At 42.7% G+C, this 22,987-nt stretch overlaps 1 protein-coding gene across 7 annotated transcripts in view; it reads right to left on the bottom strand.

Annotated features, from left to right (window-relative positions):
* ARHGAP5 (Rho GTPase activating protein 5) overlaps positions 1-22,987 on the bottom strand; it is an 84,105-nt gene that overhangs the window by 23,171 nt on the left and 37,947 nt on the right. Inside the window, exon 5 of one of the 7 annotated variants that reach the window (XM_073348982.1) lies at positions 16,973-17,053. The exons of the other annotated variants lie outside the window; for them this stretch is intronic. Coding sequence (XP_073205083.1) covers positions 17,025-17,053 — 29 coding nt within the window. The 3' untranslated portion in view covers positions 16,973-17,024. Of the gene's footprint in view, positions 1-16,972; positions 17,054-22,987 lie in introns of those variants that run through there. 7 annotated transcript variants of the gene reach the window in all.

Below are 22,987 nucleotides of genomic sequence, written 5' to 3'. Positions count from 1 at the left end.
ACCAACCTACCATGTATAGACGTAAGGTTAACCATTCTACAATTCCTTGGATCACTCCAATGGCCTTTTTATGGATGCAACATTTGCTACCTTCCAATCCACTAGAACAGTAAATGTTTTAATAAAAATGTATTGTTACCAGCTCAGCTACTTCCTACTTGAGTGCCTTTAGAATTCCTGAATGTACCACCTGGGCTTGGAGCCGGATTCTATTTTAAATTACCATTTTGCTCCAGCACCTCTTCTCAGAGTATATAATCTTTGTTACCATGAAAAAGCATGCTCAGGCTAGGAATCTTCCCAACATTGTGGATAGTGAATATTGATAAAAAGAAGTCACTTGGCTTCTCAGCAACATCCTTATCTTCCTTAATTACTCCCTTTAATCAGTGGTGATCCAGCAGATGCACAGATTCTTTCACAGGCTTCCTACTTTTGATACATTAAAAAAAAACAAAAAAAAAACCTCCTGCTTGTTTTTGTACCTTTAGCTATTTGCTTTTCAAACTCCACTTCAGCCTCTCTCATTTTCTTCCTTCTTAATGCCTGCTGTAATTTATGTTACTGTTCATTGACTTCACTATGGTCAGATAAATACATTTTGAATAATTTCTGTTTGGCTCAAATAGCCTCTCGAACTTTGCCAGTTAGCCATAATGGTTTCCTCCTTGCTTTCCTGGTTCCCTTTTTATTCAGCAGTATTCACATCTTCTGTGACTATTATTGTTCTTCTTAGTAGCATCCAAGTCACATCCACTGATTTTACTTCCTTTACTTTTAAATTTAGGGCCTTTTTGGCTACCCATCTCATTTTATTGAAATCTCTTTCTCTATAGTGTAGTGTCACTGTGACTTTTTGGTATGCTACCTGCTCTTCAGATACTGGACCTAATTAGATTACAGTCACTGTTATTTAGTGGGTCAGTTATGGTCACCTCTTGAATTAGCCTCTATGTTGCTTAAGACTAAGCCAGGAATAACTTCTGCTCCTGTGTGATCTAGAACAAGCTGTCTCAAGAAGCAATCACTTAAGCACTGAGAAATTGTTTCTCTGAAGACGGTTCCATTGTGCCATTTGACCAATTTGTACGTTATCATTAGATTTCACTGCCTCATTGATCTTTCAACATTATGCACTCAATTTCCTTTTCTTCATCTGGAGATCACTAGTACTGCCCAACTAATATATTTATAATTTTTTCAGGTTGAAATTTGTGGCCATATAAGATTCAACTGTGTGGCCACTCAGAATTTTTATCTTGTTAGATTCTCTGAAATCCCTTATATACAACCTTACTCTCCCAACACTTCAGTCTAGTCTGTCTTTCCTGTGCAGGTATTATCATATCCCCACTGGCTTTTATCCTCCCACCACATTTCTGTAATGCATGTTATATCAAGGTCCTCATCCAGTACAAGGCATTCCGGTTTGCTTATTTTACTATTTAATCTTCTTGAATTTGGATATAGACATTTACAGTTTTTATTCGGATGAAGTGCCTGTCTTTATTTAACACCTTAATCTAACACCTTGCTGAGTTTGCAGAATTTACCTCTGTGTCCTTATTCTGTCTGCTCTAGTTCAGTTGTAATTTGCACCCTATCCTTTACTGGATTCGCAGATACCACTGTATTACCATCTTTATCAGATGACTCTGACTTGTGTGCTCCTCAGCTACGGTCGGCTTTCCCCATTTATAAGTTTAAATATTCCTCCAACATATTATTTATTTTACGTACCAAACTCTCCTGTGCTCATTCCACCTTCTGAGTCTGGGGCTTCTCCTCACTGGAGACAGGCCTTTCTCTGCCTAGCTCTGTAGATAAAGCTATCCCAAACAAGGATCAAAGACTTCAACTCCTCCCACCCACTTGATTATTGATGATTAGTGTCCTGAAGCTGGCATTAAAGAACTTAGTACAATGCGTAACTCAAAAAGTCTAGGGGTATGTCTACACTACATATGCTAGAGCGGTACAGCTACAACACTGCTGCTGAAGCACTGTAGCATAGACACTTCCTACATTGAGGAAAGGAGTTTTTCCAATCTGTGTAGTTAATCCATCTCTGTGAGAGGTGTTAGCTAGACTGACAGAAGAATTTTTCTGTCAACATAGCTGTGTCTACACTAAGTCCATCCCAATACAGCGCTGTATTGGGTTGGACTTAGTGTAGACACAGCTATGTTGACAGAAAAATTCTTCTGTCAGTCTAGCTAACATGGAGCACCATTTTTCACAACCCTGAGCAACGTAGGTTGATATAATTTTTAAGCATATACCAGGACTAGCGAAGAGTTGCTGTATGCTAGATCCTTTTTAAAAAAATAAATGAAGTCAGAAAGATATTTATAGATCAGTAATGTAAAACTGCATCTTCTTAATATGATTAACACAGTTTTAGTTAGTTACTACTGACATCTCTCAATCCATTCTCTCTTCCACACCATAAAATCAGGTATTTTCTGTAGACTGAAATCTTACACTGAACTGTGTAACTTGGCCTTTATTATAACCTAGTGGGAATCAGAGGCAATGAGGAGCAGACTATGAAGTAAAGAGCCTGAAGGCTTGGGGCAGGGAGTGGGGTGTGAGGAGTGGAAGAGGCAGGAGAGCCTAAGGCAGCCTCCCCTCTTCTTCCTCCCACACATCCCTTATTTCCCTTCTACTCCAGCCCTGCCCCTTCTGTTCCTGTCCCCTAGCACCTCCCTCTTTTTCATTCTGCTCCTATCATTCGTCTACCTCTGTTTCTAGCTCCCCCAACTCTGCACCTCCTAGCCTGTCCTCCTCCTCTAATCTGTTCTCCCCTGCTCCTATTCCATTCCCCTCCAAGCATGAACCCCATCTGATCCTATCCTTCTAAGTCTGCACCTGCACCAATTTCTTGTCCCCCGCATCTCTGATCCTCAGGCCTCTGCATTTGAGTTATGTTGTTCCTCCTCCTCCACACTGCCTGAACACCAGCAGGGGGAGTGCTGAGAGCACAGGAGAGTCTCTCCCTGTTCTTCTCACTGGCACCGCATCAATCCTCAGCTGTCGAGGGAAACAACTGAAAGAGAAGTTCATCTCAACCCAGCGAGAATGTTTTGAGATTTTAGCTGCTTACAAATCTCTAAAGAACATGTGTTACAGTGATTTTCATAGATTTATAATTGGGGCAAATCTGAGTAGATTTTCACAGTAACAGCACAAAGCACATCTGATGTCAGGGCTCATAGGTTCTGACTTTCCAAAGTGCGAGGGTGCTCAACCCTGTCTCTGCCCCAGGCCCTACCCCTTCCCCAAGGCCCATTTCCCCACCCCGGCTCTTCCCACCAAGTTCCACCCCCTCCCCTGAGCCTGCCGTGTCCTTGCTCCTCCCCACTTCCTCCCAGCCTCCTGTACACCACAGAACAGCTGACTGCGGTGGGCAGGAGGGGAAGGCGCTGCTCCGCAGGCCTGCTGGTGGGCGGGAGGCATTGGGGGGGTGGGAAGGAGAGCTGAAAGGGGCTGCTGGTACGTGCTCAGCACCCACCATTTTTTCCCCATGGATGCTCCAGCCCCAAAGCACCCACAGAGTCAGCGTCTATGTCAGGGCTAGTCCCACCAAATTTCAAGTTCCTACTTCAAAACATGGCGGATGGGATTTTCAAAAGCACCTAAGCGAGGTAGAAGCACAGATACATTTGACTTTTGGTTTTGAAAATCTCACACAAAGGTACTGAAGCTTTTCATTGAAACAGCTGTAAGAATTTAACATTGGCAAAACAACCTATTTTTCCCGAAACTTCTTCCAAGAAATGGCTGTACAGTTTTTGTTGAAACTTTAAAAACAAAATATGGCTCAAAGCAGCCACCTGGCATGGAAAATTTCAGATCAAAGAATTGAAGTTTGGCAAAGCAAATAAAAACAGGACCTGACAAAGAAAAGTGTTAGGCCACCTTGAAGTGAAAAGGGGAGTGATTAGGATGAGGAGTCTGGGGACTGGGACTTGGATGAGAAAACTGGAGGAAGACACTTGGACAAGGTGGAAGACAGGATCCATGATGGAAAAGGTCAGCCAAGGATTGAGGATGGAGAATGGGATTGATTAGGCAAGGAGATGGACTGGGACACAAAGCGGGGGGTGAGGGGAGAGAGATAAAGAGAACTGGCACAACAGGCTGCAAGAGACATGAACAGAGAAGCCTGTGCCCAGTAGAGTACACTGTTCCAAGACATGGAATGGAACCCAGCATTCTTGAGTCACCCCCTTCATCTACTGTCAGCAAATATTTGCAAAAACCACTGGCAACGTGCATGTTTTATGCCCTACAGGTGGATGGCCCTGTGGATGGAGGGGGGTCAACCAAATAGTACTATCAGTTATACAGTTGGCTCAAGTGGTAGAGGCCTGTGCTATGGACATGAAAGTTCCAGCCCTGATGATGACTCAGGTAATGGTCAATATGAGTCCCAAAAATGATGAAATTTGTTTTTCTGATTTGTTTTGTAAAAAGTTAGGAAATTACACACAAAAAGCTACGTTAAAAGAATGTTATGATTGTAAAGTCAATCTTTCAAGTGTTAGGAAAAGAATTAATTTGTCATTTGAGTGTGTATGCATGATACAATCCTTAATTATGTGATCAGAGCTTTTCCAGTATTTTCCAGACTATTTTAGTGCTGTACAAACATATAACCAAAAGGTAACCTCTGCTCCAAAGAGTTCACTATGCAAGTAATTATTAGTAATCTAAGGTTGTTCTATAATTGCATACGACAGGTTTTCTTGGGTCTTCCCCGAAGCATCAGATATGTTGTCAGACCATACTGAACTAAAAGAACCATTGGTCTCATCCTGGATGGCAATTCCTACGTAAATGAAGTAATTTATGGGGAAAAGAATCTAACCCATTTTATTTTTAAAGGGGAAAAAGAATAAAGCAAATCACTTATTCAAGTATGTTAAAGTTTCACATGAAATTAACCTATACAAATGATAAATTTAGAAGAGCAGACATTCTTAATCTAATCTTTTTAATTTGTAGAAAGGGTGGGATTTACACACTACTAAAACGAGGTACCATTCATAAGTTTAAAAAAAACAAAGCAGAACCAGACAACTTCAACATTAAAGTGATCTAACTGTGCTAATTAAACAATTTATAGTGAACATTAAGAACTTTCAGTAAGCAGTAGTGTGTTTATTTAAAGTTGAACCTTTTCAAAAGTAAAAAACATGGAGAGCTTCATCTGATGTTGAATTAACAGTTCTACATTTGCAAATACTAAAACTTTTTATGTTAACCAATCTCTAACAAGCCCTCTGACACTACAGCAAGCATGGCTATTCACTCTTATGTCCTAAAGTGTGTTCACACTGCTGACAACCGAATAAGATTTCTACTCATATGACACTACAAGCAGCAATTCACTTTCCCTGCAGATGTCCTAGATGAAGTGCCTATGCATTTATTTTATTAAAGGATGAGTAACTCAGATGTGAAGATTATTTAATTTGACTGCATCCAACTGTATCAGGTGTTTCCTACTTCTGGGGAGCGAGGGGGGGCAGCATATCAGTCACGACAGTGAAAACAGATATGGACACCCATGTTTAGATTTATGCTCACATGATTTATATCTTCTTTACATAATTTCCATTGTGTTGACTCAGAAAAGATATCTTAATTAGTAGACAGTTGAAATGTACAACATTATTGTATATTTCAAAACATGTGACATTTCAAGATCTTGTATGATACACAAAAAATTAATTTATTTCTTACTTGTTTTCTTTGATGCCCCACACTAGTACAAACTACTGATATGTTTCTGTCCTCTGTAACACACATGTGGTGTCCAATCAGGATACATGATTTTTCATGCTGGCCTTTGCCCCTTTCTGTATTTGTTAAGGAAGACTTCTCACTTTATTATTTCCAAACTCACATAATACAAGTTAATCTGTGATGTCTTTCCTAACCTTGTCACTCAGCCCAGGCCCCAAGTCCAATGAGGTGGGCATTTATAAATACATGGTCACTCCATGACAAACAATTAACAGGTAAAAAATCGCTATCACATAATGTTACTAGCGGTACCCCTAAGCTATGGAGGGAAAGCTAAAGCCCAGGCTGAGGTAAAGTGACAAAGTCAGAAGCGGATAAAGGAGTGCCAAATTGATCCTCTCCCCTGTGAACGGTAGCCTAAATCGAACAAGAGACTACATCTCAAAGCACTTACTGTCTTATGCCATAGCTGAAAAGGATCAAACGTATACAGAAAAATTGGAGAAGCTTCATGGAGTACCAAACAGCCGTCTGATACAATTTGTCCTCTGAGGTTTCTCCCTCTTCTTCCCAGGAGGTGGGATTTCTCTCAGCAGAGTGAGTCTGGAGTTAGGGCTCTAATCCACCGAGGACAAAATTTAGAGGCTTGGTTTCCCTTCTTAAAATCCGCATATAAGAAAGGGATTGGAATTCCCTAAATTTCTTGGAGAAATCAAGATAAATCTTAGTCCCCACCACACATCTAAGGAATGTGACCAAATTTCTATCTGTGTTTTGGGAGAGGAGCAGAGAAAGAAGTCTGCTTAAAGAAAAACCTGACACTATTTGGGGGGGAAATGAGAGATAGGAGTAACCATTTTTCTTGATGAAAAATTTGGTAGGCTAAATCACAAACAAGGACAGCAAGTTCACCCCTCTGCAGACAAAGGGGCTAGCCACCTAAATGGAAACTATCCAAGACTGAAAAGAGAGAGGCACTCCAAGTATTCAGAGGTATCTAAAAATAGATATTTTTTGCTACACTAATCTGAGATTCCAGAGGGTCTGAAAACTAAAATGGGATGGGGATATCTTAGGTAAAATAAGTCACTGAGAAATCTACACATGGCCAGATAAAATCCATTATGAATCCTATCTACCTGACCCTGGAAGAAACAAAGGGAAGAGGCCTGGACCTGGAAGAAGCTAACTGTCAGATTGTTATCAACACTGGCCCATATGAAACCTAAAATTACCAGCAGTACAGTTTTCTGTTGGAGAATTTGAGAAATTCACATTAAGTGCATGGCTCAAATCATGTAGCAGGCAAACAAGGGCTGTTCTTCCAGTGGGACTGAAGAAGAATTATTAGGACTCTGACATGCTTGATCTATTTAGAAGGCTTTGTTTACAAGGTGGGCCATTAGCCTTTAAATTGCAGGACTGTGATGCAGAACAGATTTATCAAGCAAGGTTGGGTCTTCTGGGAAATGGAAGATTGAGACCTTGAGACAACTAGAGCACATCTGCAAATCACATTCTTGGCCAATCCAGAGCCACTAGGTCAGTGGGCCTATGCTGTTACTTGCCTTTTTGAGAAACTTCCAAATTAAAAGTGGGAATAAACTAAAAAATTCCCATGTGTACATAAACACAGAAAATACATCTTAGCCCACACCTTAGATTCTGTATACTGGCTATAGCACTGTGGTATCCAGTTGAAGATTAACTCAACGACCTCTCAATGTTGGCTGTTAAACAATAACACTTCCTTGCACAGCAACCATTCCTTCCTTGGATGGATCTATATTCTGTCAAACCAGTCAGATTGGGTGTTCAACTGGGCAGGAAATATGGAGCACTTTTAAAGAGACTCCACATGCTTCTCTGCCCTTTAACAGAAGATAGAGGACTCTCAGTAGATCTCTACTGCTGGCTTCCCCAGTCTCCTCAGTGATTTGGGATGCTCTCCTTGACATCATGAGCCTGGGTTCTCTTTATAACCTTGGTCTACATGTCTAGGAATAGTGCCAACCCTCCTCCTCCACAGCTCCTTTTTCCCCTGCACAAAGGCTTGGATACCAAGGGAGCAAAGGACTAATCAAGGCTGCCTTCTACTGGGTTTTTCCCATTTGGGAAAAAATTGAGTTTTTCTGTCAGATTTCTGAGACGAATGAGCCCAGTATGGGTGGATCTTGGGCTGGTATGGTCAGTACTTAACTGAGGACTTGCAGATATAGAGATCTGGGTCAGCCCCTTCCTAGAATAAAAGGGAAAAAATGTCTCCGTGATTCCAAGATGGAGAAGACATGTATAAAGCAGGGAGGTTTTTCTCCTACCAGGTCTCTCAGAGAGCTGAGTCCTGGACTTCACAAAAGAATTTTGAGAAATCAGAAGACCTGAGCTTTGAAAATAGAAACTTCCCCTGTGCCAAACTTCTGGGGCTCTGCTTGCTAAGATGAAAGCCTCCACAAAAATCAATAGCCTCAAGATAATTATAGACCTGAGCCTTGATTTTGAGACTATTCAGAGCTAGCAGACAACTAGTTAGATTTCTGCAACCTAGTTTGTGAAGCCAGGAAAAGAGTACTCTGTCCAAATGGACCTCCATTAGCCTTCAGATGGCAGCTGTAGATAGATGTACAAGGGACAACAGGCTTAACCCCTCAGATGAGTATCTGTCTGATCAGTCCTTCATTCATGCAGTCATTGCCTCCAGTCACAGACTAGAAATCCTGAAGTCAGGGGCCACTGCCGATTCCAAATTGGGGTGGGGCAGCCAGAGATCCTGAAACACTCAAACTGAGTTTGTAAACCTTAGTGGTAATTCATAGGAAAAGAAAAGGCCTTGTCTAGAGTGGAGTAACCCACCTCTAACATTTTGATACAGGGATGCACAGCGAGGACCTTTTCGTGATTTAGCCCTTGAAGGAATACTGAAAAACTCAACCTCAACCTCCTGTCATTGTGAAGCATGTTGGTGTACAGGAAGTGACATCCATGACGGCAAGGATGGTTGTTCTGAAAGTTAACATGCTGTGGAGTTTCTGGAGAAAGTTGCCTGTGTCATGGAGGAAACTGGCCCTGTGTGTAATGAATGACTTGAGGATAGTTTCTACAAAATCTGATATTCCTTTAGTAAGAGTGTTGTAGCCAGATATGATGCATCTGGCAGTGTTCCCTTTTTTATCTTGGGAAGCATGTAGAAGTCCCTGGGGCAGGTTCATGGGGGATTAGGTTATAGAGTTTCTCTTGCAGTTGTTTGGCTTGATATCATTGATGTTTCTCAATTATATTACTGATTTTGTGGTACATTTGTCCAGAAATTTTTCCTGAAGGTGGCCCATGAAGACTGGCAGATTGTCTGGGAAAAGTATTTGAAGATATGTTTAAATTCCTGTGTGAAGTGTGGTGTGGGGTCTTCTGAGTTTTATAAAGTACATTGTGTCAGTGAACTGTCGGTTGGTCTCATCGATGTACTCATCACGGTTGAGGACTACAATGGCACCCCCTTTGTCTGCTGGTTTGATCTCTATCATAGCTGAATGTCAGGGACTGAATAACTACCCTCTCAGTCGAGGAGAAATTGCGGTGGATATAATGTTTGTTAAGGATTTCACAGTCAATATTTTTTCTGATACAATCGATGTAATGATTCATTGTGTGGTCTTGTCCACTGGGGGGTGTCCAGCCAGAGGATTCCTTTTGCTTATGATTGTCCAGGATGTGGTAGTTCTGCATAGTATCATCTTTGTTGTGAAAGAATTTTCTGAGGCAGAGTCAGTGAAACAATTCTTTTTGTTCACCACATTAGTATGATACCAGTTTCTGCAGTGGTGCAGGAGTTCAGTCCCTTGTCATGGTTACTCTAGAGCAGTGGTTCTCAAACTGTGGGGTGCACTGGAGGTGGGGTCCAACTGTGGAGAAACGTTGGTGGGGGGGAGCCACACTTCCAGCCCCGCTCACCCCTAGATCAGCTCCACCTCCAACCCCAATCAGCCCCCCAGTCCTGCTCCACCACCAGGCCCAGTTCTACCTCCACTCCCTCTCCATCCCCAGACCAGCTCCGCCTCTATCCCCAGCTCCTTCCCCATCCCCATCCCCAGTTCTGCCTCCAGCTCTGCCTTTAACCTAAGTTTCACTGCTGAGGAAGCGTTGGCTGTGCAGTAACAGAGGGGAAGCGCAGACAGATTCCATTACTGGGAAGAGGAGGCACAACTGAAGAAGTTTGAGAAGCACTGCTCTAGAGGTGTTGTTCTGTTTGTGGAGTTATATTTGGTTCCACTTTTTGTTTTTGTGTTGAATGGCTTGTTACCCAAGGTTTTCAGAACCCTAAGCAGTGGTAACTTAACTGTTTCTCTCCAGGAAGTAACAAACAAATCAATGGGAACACTGTGCTTCCATCTCATAAATGATTGATACAAGCAAGCATGCTTTTATTTAAAACTACTATTTATTAGATATTAAGCACACACCCGCAACCTGTTGCGGATATCCCAGGTATAGTTACCCATAGTCTGAGATGGTTTCGAGTCATCTCCAGCAGGGCTTCCAGGGACCCTCCTTCCATCGAGTTGATGGGGAGTTTAGAGATCAGCTCCTTGCCCTATGAAAAGCTCCCTCAAACTGTTCTGAGGTATTTACTTTTACCTAACCTTTTAGAGCTAATTATAACAAAGCATAAAATCTATAGGAACTCCTAGTGGGTCATCATCATAATCTTTACTGGATCACCAATTCTCCTAATTTCAACAAACTACTCACTATCTCAAAACATTTGTAGCTGTAAAAACAATATGTCAGGGGCAGCTAAAAACAAGGTCTCTATTCACTCACTCTCTTCCACAGCTGGTGTGTCATTCTCCCATTCTGATTAGCAAACTGCAACTATGCAGTTGTCTGACCTTGCCTCACAAAGGCCTAAAATTATTCCTCGCTATGTGGCATTTGGTTTTCAGCTGGCAATGGCTGAACATACAAAATAACTGACTGCAGTACCATCAAGTTCTGGGGTGCAGGAATGTTGAATTCCAGGGTAACATGCTGTCACCATGTTCCTTCGATAGTTGTTTTGGGGTTCCTGCATGATTTCCAGTAACTTATATGATAGTTTTTTCTTCCAGTGTGTGGGACAATGTAATGGATTTTGTTTGACATGATCCCTTCTGGAGTATGTGAGGTGCAGAAGATGGTTCTTCAGTTTTTCCAAAGTACGTCTGCAAAGCTGTTCAGCGTATGTGGACTTTTATGCAGCGTATGTGGTAGTCAGAAGGTTCTAAAAGGTGAGTCCTCTGGGGACGGTATTTTGTTTCTTGCCTTTGCTCAGGAATTAGATGTCACTGTTAAGTTTGGTTTCCTTCTTGTTGTCGTTGTGGAGTTTCCATTCAATAGGAGCAGGCAGATTATCAAGATCTCCTAGCCAAAAATCTAAAAAGACAAGGAGGAAGAACTGGTGTTCAGACTAAGTGAAAAGAATTGGTTGATTGTACAGCAGATACCTGGCCTTTATTGTAATAGAGGCTCAGGCCTTTTGAAAAACAGGTAACAGGAACCCAGTACATTTTTTTTACTAGTGGCCAGCAAGAGATGTGTTGCTTTTGGACACACTAGAAAAACCCATCCTCTTGCATGTTCTTTTATTCTTCCTCAGTGTGCCTTTATTAATTTAAGGAGGAAATCCAATAGCTGTCTGAAGTATTTGTGCTACCTAAGACAACAACTGGAGCCTCAGGAGATCTGAATAATGAAAAGCACCTTGATGAATTAAGCATCTCACGAGAAAAAGTAGCTATTAGTCTGATGTAGATAAGAGAACCATGGTCTGCGAGGCCAAAACTGGAAAGTTAAAATCAAAAAGGCATAATCCCTGTATAACTTCCAAGTTACTTTTACCAACAAATAGAACGAAACAAGTCAAGCACTCCTCAACTGGAAGGAAAAAAGAGTTTATCTTCCAAGACTCCACAATGAAACTTCTCTATAGGTAATTTGCAAACAAGGTTATCTTGTAGAAAGAATTATTTTGGGCTAGAAGCACAAGAATATCCTAGCTCATTTTACTTTATTTCTGTGAAGAGAGCTCTCAGCCTCATGTGGGCTGCTTCCACTAGATGTAAGTGGTCCAAAATGGAGGTCTAGATGTTACAGACATTGGCAGGATTTCTGAGTTTCTGGATCTGTTTGTTTCTAGTGCCTCCTTTCCTACTGATGTGCACAATGGTGGTGTGGTTGTTGCTGCTATAAGCAGAACTTCTAACAGCCCTCATGGAAGGACAATTTTATTGCACTTTCCAAATGATCTCATTGCCAAAAAGCTTATGCTGAAACATGAATCTTCAAAATCACTTCGGACTAAGGGAAGGCTTGGCTACAGATTGAGTTGTTCCTGATTAATTTTTCTTGATTAACTCCATGTGTAGACACGTATTCCTGAATAACGTTAGAGAATTAAGCAGAATAGATCAGTGTGTGGACAAAGGGCTTGGCTACACTTGTGAGTTACAGCGCAATAAAGTAGCCCCAGGCGCATTAGCTCACTACCCGTCCACACTGGCAAGGCACATAGAGCGCTCTGATTCCGTGGCAACAGCACTGCTGGGACTCCACCTCGGTGAGTGGAATAACGTTTGCTGCACCCTCATTGGAGCACTGCGGCGCCAGTGTGAACGAGGTGTTGCTTTACTGCGCTCTGATCAGCCTCCGGAAATCCCATAATCCCCTTAAGTCAAGTGGCCACTCTTGTCACTGTTTGGAATCACAGGAATGCAGAAATGCCCTTTGAAAGCTCTGTTTCTGACAGCCAGCTGCTGATCTGCTCCAAGACAAAGCAACCTTTAGTGTGAAATGCTGTTTGAGAGAGAGGCGGGGGAGGGGGAGATCTGCCGCTGTCTGAACTTCCAAGACAGCATGCTCACATGCTCTCCCCCCCCCCCACATACACACAACACACTCCCTGTCACACTCCACTCCACCCCCCTCCATTTGAAAAGCACGTTGCAGCCACTTGCATACTGGGATAGCTGCCCATAATGCATCGCTCCCAATGCAGCTGAAAGTGCCACAAATGTACCACGCCAGTGCGCTTGAAGCTGTGGAGAGACTGCAGCGCTTTCCCCACTGCACTCTACGAAGGTTGGTTTAACTCAAAGCGCTCTAAATCTGCAAGTGTAGCCATGCCCTAAGTGTTTTCCCATCTGAGCATCTCACAGAGAAACAGAGAAAACTACATACTGCACAAGGGGTATTTAGCCCTCAATCACCACTGAGAGGAGATTAGTCACAAAGCAAAGTCCTGAATAATAAAACAAAATGGGAGTCTTACAACTGGAGGTGAGGAATGAGAAAGGTGAAAGATTAAGCCTCAAATCTGAGGCTTACTTGTCTTATTCTTTGAAACGATTGGTAAGAAAACTGGTGCTGAAAGTAAAATAATTCTGAATGTACATAATTGAATTATTTTGTAATTTTCTCCTTTTTCTATTTCTGCCATCAAAATTACCACTTCAGAGCATTCCACATGATTTCTGTACAATATGTCAATGCCTGTAACAGAAGAGAAAAGAAAATTGCCAGACCTTGGCATACCAAGACAGCAAGTGTTCCTTACAAATTCAGAAAGGACCCGGAAGGAATGCTAAGAACCACTATACTAACTCACTGGAAAAATCAATAGCAGTTTAGAACTCTAAGGAAAGCTTCATGTAATGTTGGTGTCAAACATCAAGAGTAAAATCTTGCTTGGGAGATGGGGGAAGAAGCTGGCAAAATCCAACCACTCTACTTTAAAAACTTAGGATATCACACTGCTCTGAAAACAGATTTGCTTTAACATTTATTTTTGCTTACCTGTCATAAAACAGAAGCTTTAGTAAATGGAGTAAATGCTTGTTTTACGGTATGTTTTAAATATCAGTATCTTTGCAGAAGTTCCGGTTGTTTATTCTTACAGCAATTACTCACTGAATATACAACCTTAAGGAGGCAGTACAAATGGAAAGGGTGGATGGTGAAGCTATTTTCAGGGTAGATAAAAATCAATTATTTTAAAAATATCAGATTTTTTTTTATTTAAATCTGATTTTTTAAATAATTTTTTCTGCAAAAAGCATTTTATCTAAAGATAGTTTTAAGATACATTATAGCTCAAAGATACCTCATCATGGAATAGGGATTATAAATTCTAATTCTGTAGCATTCAACAATATATTCATGTAATGTTTAAGAAAAAATTGGAAAATGAGTTCATATAGCTCATGGATTAGGGACCCAATATTACAGGGTTCGAGGGGCTTCTGTAGAGATTAACCTAAATAATCTTTCTATCTACCCAATGAGACGCAGTGCTCAGTCTAAAAGATACCATAAGAGATGCTTCATTTTGCAGTTCTCAAACTGTGGATTTGTGTCTCCAGAGATAACAGCAAAAGTGTTTTAAAATAAATAAATAATATATAGAGGTGAGAAATAACAGACCTCAACCCTATTGTCCCTCTGCAAATTTGTGTACGCAGAGTCAATCCCTTACCTCTCTCTAAAAGTGCAAAGTTTCAAAAAGTTGGGGGCAGAATAGATCTGGACAAGGAGAGGAAGTCTGGAGATAAATGTGAGAAGGGAGGGATAGGCAGCAGAAACAAAAAAGTGAAGCTGTTTGAGCAGCATATTCCAGAAGTCTTGAGGTCTTTCTGAGTGTAGCCTTCATTGATTTGAGATCTACCATACCATTCTCCCACTAGCAGGGGAAACCTATAATGGCAGCAGGCCATAAAACAGACCCAGTTTGGGAATATTTTAATGAAGTTCCTCTACCTGTGGGTAAGACAGGCATGTGTGCAAAATGCAAACAGTGCAACAAAGAAATGCAAGGCCTGCTTGCCTGAATGAAACATCATCATGAGAAGTGTTCCTTCTCAGGAGGAAGCTGCATTGATGAGGATGAAAGGAACCTGTCTGAACATGCAGGATCTTCAGGTTGGTAAACTTTTTTATTTCATACTTCTTTCTTAAGGACTGCCTGTCTTCCTTCTGGACTATTCTAATTCTCATGTTTGAGCAAAAAAATATAGTTGTTACTCTATGGTACTATAATTTTAGATGCAGTTGTGATAAAAAAATAAATAGCTGAAACAGGCAGATCTTCCTTTTACAATTTCACCTTTAAAGGAGTACTGAGTGTCAGTGAATGCAATGAGTAATGCTAAATGAGCAGTGTGGTAATAATACTTAAATAACTGCGTTGACTTATTTTGTTTAGGAGAATCCATCCTCAACATACAGGATTCTGAAGACTATCCACCTTCAAGATCACCATCATTTTCTATAGTTTCAGAGTTATCTGCCAATGATAGTATTTCAGTCACATCATGTATGTCACATAACCACAGTATATCACCTGTAGCAAAAAGGAAAAAAAAAATCCCCATCATCCAGAAACAACCATAGATAAGTTTGTGATAAGAACCAGCAGACTACAAAAAGTGGTAATTGATGAAAAAATTGCCCTGTTTCTTTATGCAACAAACTCTCCTTTCCGTATAATTGAGAACCCACACTTCATTAACATGGCTCAGTCATCAAGACCAGGATACAGTCCACCCAACAGAGCAGTGTCACAGGCAAATTGCTGGATAAAGTGTATGAAAGAGAAACTGAGCAGTGTGCAAAAGGTCTAGAGCAGTGGTTCCCCAACTTTAACAGCCTGCAAACAAACCCCTTTCACTAAATTGTGAAATCTCGTAAGCTCCCTCCTAAAAATGAGTATTTCCAGGGATTTAAGTTTAAATTTCCTCCGCATTCCGTGGGGCTCCTGCTGCTGGATCCCGCTGATCACCCCAGGCAACTGAGCTCCATTGAGCTTGGGCTGCAGGTCCCACTGACCACCAGGGCTCGGACTGCCAGCCCCAACTGCCTGGCCCCACTCTCCCTGGGCTTGAGCTGCCAGTCCCATGCAAAGCGCTGGGGTTCAGGTTGCCGGCTCCTCCGCTGACAGGGGTAGGGCTCGGGCTGCCAGCCCAAACTGCCCGGCCCCACTCTCCCTGGGGCTCAGGCTGTCTGCCCTATAACCGGGTCCCACCTGATGCCTCCAATGCCCGGGGGCCTCTGGCCGCCATTAGTGAAATTATTCTGGCGAACTCCCTGTAATGTTCGCAGAACCCAGGGGTTCACGAACTCCAGTTTGGGAACCACTGGTCTAGAGGGTAAAATTGTTAACCTGAGTCTTGATGGGTGGAGCAATGTCCACAATGATCCTGTTGTACGTGCTTGTGTGACAACAGAAAAAGGGAATGTCTTCCTTACAGAAACAATTGATACATCACGAAATGCACACACAGCAGCAGAATACTTACAAGAAGTAGCAGTAAAAGCTATAACAAACTGTGAAAAAAAATTCAAATGTCCAGTACACAGCTTGGTCACAGACAATGCTGCAAATGTATCCAAGATGAGAAGAAATTATTTAGAAGAGAGTCCCAAACTAATAACATATGGTTGCAGTGCTCATTTGATGCACACTTCCTAGCCAAAGACTTCAGTGTTCCAGAAATAAAGGCTAATGTTGTTGAAAATGCAAAAATACTTCTGTAACAACCACTTTGCAGCAGCTGCTCTGAAAAAAGGGGGAGGAACCAAGCTAACTCTCCCACAAGACGTGCGATGGAACTCAGTAGTGGACTGTTTTGAGCACTACATCAAGAACGAGCTTAATCGGATGAGTTTGTGAACAAAATTGTGAAAAAATAGATGGCACTGTCACAGCCAAAGTTCTCAACACTGGGCTTAAGAGATGTGTTAAACACATGCTGAGTACCCCGAAGCCTATTTCTGTAGCCTTGAACAAAATGCAGGGAAATAGCTGTTTTATTGCTGATGCTGTTAAAATTTGGAAGAAACTGAGTGAGATCTTAAAAACAGAAATATGCAACGACAGAGTTAAATTACAAGCATTAAAAAAACAAATGGGACAAGCACTATCTCCAGCTCATTTTCTTGCAAATATTCTCAATACTCGGTACCAGGGTCAAAACTTAACTGCTGAAGAAGAGGAGTTGGCTATGACATGGACATCCAGCAATCACCCCTCCATAATGCCAAGTATAATAAACTTCAGAGCTAAGGGTGAACCATTCAAGATATATATGTTTGCTGATGATGTTTTAAAGAAAGTCACATTAGTGAACTGGTGGAAGTCACTTAAGCACTCGGATTCAGAGACTGTTGAAGTGATAATCTCACTTTTAACAGCAGTACCTTTTTCTGCCAGTGTAGAAAGAATATTTTCTTCTTTTTGGACTAATTCATTCCAAATTGAGAAATCCTTTGGGACCTGAAAAAGCAGGAAAGCTTGTTTTTCTTTTCCAGATTATGAACAAACAGGAAAATGAAGTGAAGACGACTGAGTTAGCTGCAGAAGCCAATATTTTAAGTTTCTCATGTTGACGTGGCTGACGTAGTCAATTTAATTTTTGCTGTTTTTTTTTAAATATTTCATTTAACTATTTTAGTTAAAAACACGTTTAAAGAAAACAAATCTGATTTTAAAAAACTTAAATGTTTAACTAAATTCAAAAATTCATATGCTGGTTTTGATAAAATATTATATGTTTGTGGTTGAAGAAAAAAATCCAGAATACTTAACGTTGTTGTTTTAGTTAAATAAAGCAATGTAAATGGCTGACTGGTGATGTTTTCTTCCTAATACAGCATGGCAAGAAAATCCTCCAAATATTAAATGATTAACCTGTTGAATTAGAGATCACCTCCCAGTGACGCCATAAATATCTGCTTCAATTACCTTTGGTAAATGAAATAAGCGAACAATCATTCATTTTCTGATACAGCTGTAAAACTAATCTGAAAAGCTTTCAAAATAAATCACTTTAAAAATGTATACTCTGTACCTTCTAAAAATGAAACCTACATCTATCTCTGAGTTGTGAAGAATATGTATTAAGGTTATAACCATCAACAAGAATGCACTGTTATGTAGAAATCCATGATTAAATCGAGTCTTCCTGACTAGTGATTTAAACCATGATTTAAATCAACTTAATTTAAATCAAATCCACCCTGGCTATTTTCAATCTCTCTTCAGTCATTTCAAAAGCTCAGTGCTATACTAGGACTCCTCAACGCTAATACTAAATATGTCTAGTTGGCAGCCGGTGTCAAGTGGAGTGCCCCAGGGGTCGGTCCTGGGGCCGGTTTTGTTCAATATCTTCATTAATGATCTGGAGGATGGTGTGGATTGCAATCTCAGCAAGTTTGCAGATGACACTAAACTAGGAGGAGTGGTAGATACGCTGGAGGGCAGGGATAGGATACAGAGGGACCTAGACAAATTGGAGGATTGGGCCAAAAGAAATCTGATAAGGTTCAATAAGGATAAGTGCAGGGTCCTGCACTTAGGACGGAAGAACCCAATGCACAGCTACAGACTAGGGACCGAATGGCTAGGCAGCAGTTCGGCAGAAAAGGACCTAGGGGTGACAGTGGACGAGAAGCTGGATATGAGTCAGCAGTGTGCCCTTGTTGCCAAGAAGGCCAAAGGCGTTTTGGGATGTATAAGTAGGGGCATAGCGAGCAGATCGAGGGACGTGATCGTTCCCCTCTATTCGACAGTGGTGAGGCCTCATCTGGAGTACTGTGTCCAGTTTTGGGCCCCACACTACAAGAAGGATGTGGATAAACTGGAGAGAGTCCAGTGAAGGGCAACAAAAATGATTAGGGGTCTGGAACACATGACTTATGAGGAGAGGCTGAGGGAACTGGGATTGTTTAGTCTGCAGAAGAGAAGAATGAGGGGGGATTTGATAGCTGCTTTCAACTACCTGAGAGGTGGTTCCAGAGAGGATGGTTCTAGACTATTCTCAGTGGTAGAAGAGGACAGGACAAGGAGTAATGGTCTCAAGTTGCAGTGGGGGAGGTTTAGGTTGGATATTAGGGAAAACTTTTTCACTAGGAGGGTGGTGAAACACTGGAATGCGTTACCTAGGGAGGTGGTAGAATCTCCTTCCTTAGAAGTTTTTAAGGTCAGGCTTGACAAAGCCCTGGCTGGGATGATTTAGTTGGGGATTGGTCCTGATTTCGAGAAGGGGGTTGGACTAGATGACCTCCTGAGGTCCCTTCCAACCCTGATATTCTATGATTCTATGTTCTGTACTTGGAAGTTTGAACCTAAAGACACGAAGGAGGAAAACAGAATTAAACATATGGCCAAATGGCTTTCAGTATCTTAGCCTTCAGTTGTATGTATTTATATTATTTTAGTTCAATTACATAACTAAAACTTGAAAGCCATGCAGCATGGGACCATTGAGACTGCCTCATAGGTAGATATGCCCGTGACTCCTAATACTGTTACAGCTATCAAACCCAACAATTGTATAACACCTGCTGAATCAGACAAATCTTTTCCTTCCTCAACAATGAGAGAAATGATACAGCCTTGTGAGGGAGGGATAGCTCAGTGGTTTGAGCATTGGCCTGCTAAATCCAGGGTTGTGAGTTCAATCTTTGAAGGAGCTATTTAGGGATCTGGGAAAAAATTGGGGATTGGTCCTGCTTTGAGCAGGGGGTTGGACTAGATGACCTCCTGAGGTCCCTTCCAACCCTGATATTCCAGGATTAAAAGCACTGGACTGTTACTCAGAAAATTCTTGGTTAATTTTCCATGTCCACTGCAGATTTCCTGTGACCTTCAACATGTCAAATCTCTCTACACCTAAAGACAGGTTTCAGAGTAGCAGCCGTGTTAGTCCGTATTCACAAAAAGAAAAGGAGTACTAGTGGCACCTAAGAGACTAACCAATGTATTTGAGCATAAGCTTTCGTGAGCTACATCCGATGAAGTGAGCTGTAGCTCACGAAAGCTTATGCTCAAATACACTGGTTAGTCTCTAAGGTGCCACTAGTACTCCTTTTCTTTCTACACCTAAAAACTCCCAATCTGTAAAATGGGTTCATCATACTTTTCTCCCACTCTTTGTCTTGTCTATATAAACAGTTAAGTTTCTTGGTCCAGAGATTACATCTAGTGTAACCCAATCCCAGTTAGGGCTGCTAGGCACTGCTGTAATACAAAGAATATATAATAGTGTCATGATCCACACAGGAAGACTGGTGTATCCTGATACATCTGGGGCAGGAAGTCTTTCAGTTGGGGTGTGGCAAGCAGGACTCTTAAGCAATGCCCAAGGTACAATGAAGCAAAATCACTTGCTTTCTGGCACATTTGGAGCAGTACATTGGAAATTCTGGATCAGCCTCAAACACATTTAAAATAAAGATTTTAACTAAATACACAAAGGAGTATAATCCAAATAGTACTTGTTTTGTTAATATGCTTTTCCTAAATTTTTCAATGTTCTACCTACTTTTATATTGACAATATAAAACTGCATTGCAGAATTTATGTGGGGGAAAATCTAACCAATTCTTGTAATTCTGTATTAGGAATGAAGTCCCATGCAGAGATTCAGAACAGAGCACCCTGCCTGCTCAGAAACACAGACTGCCAGGAATATATTACCTCAACTTGCCATTTTCTGCACTGACTCCCCAGTGACACACAGACTAGTTCAAGACTATTGTCAAGATTTTCAGAGTCCTAGGTGACAGAATGCTTCTCTGTCCATGACAACCTCCCATGACAGCGACACTGGTACAATGAAACTGTTGATCTATATGGCAAACTTATGACTGCAAGAACAGAACTTTCATGGGAGCCAAATCAAGACAATGGAACTCACTGCCAGATGAAATAAGAATAACCAGCATTAGCAGAATTCAGAGCTAAGTGCAAAACTCACTTAATCCAAGCTTTCCTGCAATAATACCGTCAACTTTTAGCAACTACAAATGTTACAAAAATTTATTCATTTTTATGTAAAAGCTTCCTTTTAGTAGGAAGGTCTACTAAATCTTGCAGTCAATCTTCAGCCTATGTGCTGATCTGAGGAGAGAATCAGAGCTGTCAGCCACTGGCAGTAAAGAAGTGGTCCTTGTCCTGGATAGACCAATGGTTTGAAAACTTTCACATCTAAGAATACTGTAATTATAACTAGAAGTCAACGTGAACATTTGTAACAGTGAACTCTAACACAGAAACTATGAATTTGCAGTTCTCTAATGAAGATCTTAAGAATTTTCTCCTCCACTTTAACAGCTACCAGTTTGTAGAATAACAATGTTTTAGCCCAGGATAAACTAGATCTGATGAGATTCTCAGATAAACACATAAGTTTTCCTATACAAAGGAAGGTTAATAAGTAGAGCATAATTTTAGCACACTGTGTAGTCAGAGTGGGAGATAAAAATGTTAAGAACTGTACATACAATTTACATATCTGTTTCCACCTTACAGAGATAATAATTTTATTTGAGATAATGTTGAAATAAGGAACGGTACAGAGTTCAAGCATAGGAGTTTCTGGTCGTCAGGGGATAAGGTACAGATTATCGAGGGGTGCAAAATGCGATTTAGGAGCTGGTGGAGCAAGGATCACATAATAATCTGCAAATTCCCCGACTGGGGGAAAAGTTTAACTGGTCAGAGTACAGACATCGAGATATGGGTAAGTTATCCACACAACAGCTACGTTCGGTATGCTGGGTATAGTGAGTGAATACGGGGGTGGGGATGGGTCTACCCTCATTTGGTGGGGTTTAATGTTCAGCGGGTTTACGGTTCCAGTTCATACGGTCCGATGGGGAAGGCCTCTCAGTCTCTTTCCCACAGTGTGTGCACAGCGTCGTACCGGCTCACTCCTCCTGGTACTGTCGGTGGCCGGTGATGTGCTCAATATAGATGTCCCTGGACCATCGGATGGTGTCCGAGACCATGAGGCGCCGCATGAGTCGTGCGTAGCGTCTACCGATCCCACAGGTCCGCAGCACACGCTCGTTGCAGGGGTCCCAAGCGCCCAGGGCTCCGACAATCAAGGCGTCCAGCTGCACCTCGTAGCCCTTCGCTCTCAGGGTGTCGGCCAGTGGGGCGTACTTTTCCAGTTTCCGAGCTCGAGCTTCTCGGAAGGCCAGGGTCCTGTTCTCGAAAGGCACCGTAATGTCGACGAGGATGATCTTTTTCTGGGTTTCGTTGGTGACGACCACGTCGGGTCGTAGCGGGCTGTCAGTACCGGGGATGGCGCAGTTCACGGCGACCTCCCCCAGGCTAGGTGAGATGGCTTTCACCAGGCGGTTCTGGATGGCATTGTGGCGCAGCTGCCAGGCTCTGGAGTGGGGCTTGCAGCTGCACAGGACGTGGGGCAGGGTCTCGTTGGAGTAGCCGCACTTCCTGCAACGCTTGTCTCGGTTCCCGTGGTGGACGGCTCCGTTGAGCGGGACGGAGTTGAGCCGGGCGCGGTGGATGAACCGCCAGTCGGCGAAGCGGGTGAAGCTGCCCCCGGTGAGGAAGTGGTTGCTGGCGTCCCACTTGCTGGTCAGTTCGAAGGCTTTTCCCTGGTCCGGCTTGCGCTTCAGGGCTTCTACGTACAGCGAGTGGGTGGCTGTCTTCAGGGTCCTTTCCAGCAGGCCCCTGGCGCTCGGGGTGACTATGGTGTTGCCCTCGGACCCGATCTGTGGCACCAGGACACCCAGCTCCTGGCGCTCCTCACACCACTCTCAGCGGCAGCCGATGCGTTTCCCCAGGCGGCGCGTGGCATTGCGGGCGCGGGACCACAGCGAAGCGATGTCGCCCCCATCTCAGCCGAATTCGCCGTCCAGAGAACCGCTCAGGAAGCTGGCGGTGTCTTGGCTGGACGGGGCTCTACCGATCCGCTTTTGCGTTACGTCGTGGAGGGCTTTTGCTGCGATGCTCTTTACCGTGGCGTCGGGGCACGTCAGCAGGCGGAAGGCGTGGGTGATCACTGCGATGTCACCCAGGTCACCCATGCGGGGGACATTGGCACCGCCATGCCTGTGGGTGATATAGACCAGCTCGTTGCTGGCTCTCTGGGGAAGGAATAACCACTTCTTCACCAGCTGCCGGATGACCTTGTCCGCCTTGTTGAGGGGTACCTTTGCCACGGCGGAGCCCCTCAGGACGAACGAGATGCGGGGGATCAGGAAGGTGTTCAGGGCGTTTATCTTTTGCCACGGTGCTAGCAGGGAGATGTCGATCTTGGCGGTATCCTGTAGGATCTCTTGGATGGTGTCCTCTGGCGTCTGGCGGACACGGAAACCCGTCGGCGTGCCGAGGTGTCGGTAGGCCTGCCCCTCTGCCAGGGGGATGACGGGCTCGCCCTGAATCTGGAATTCCGTC

The sequence above is a fragment of the Lepidochelys kempii genome, chromosome 6 (genome assembly GCF_965140285.1).
Source record: "Lepidochelys kempii isolate rLepKem1 chromosome 6, rLepKem1.hap1, whole genome shotgun sequence".
NCBI classification, from domain to species: Eukaryota; Metazoa; Chordata; order Testudines; family Cheloniidae; genus Lepidochelys; species Lepidochelys kempii.
This window is presented reverse-complemented; position numbering and strand designations above follow the sequence as displayed.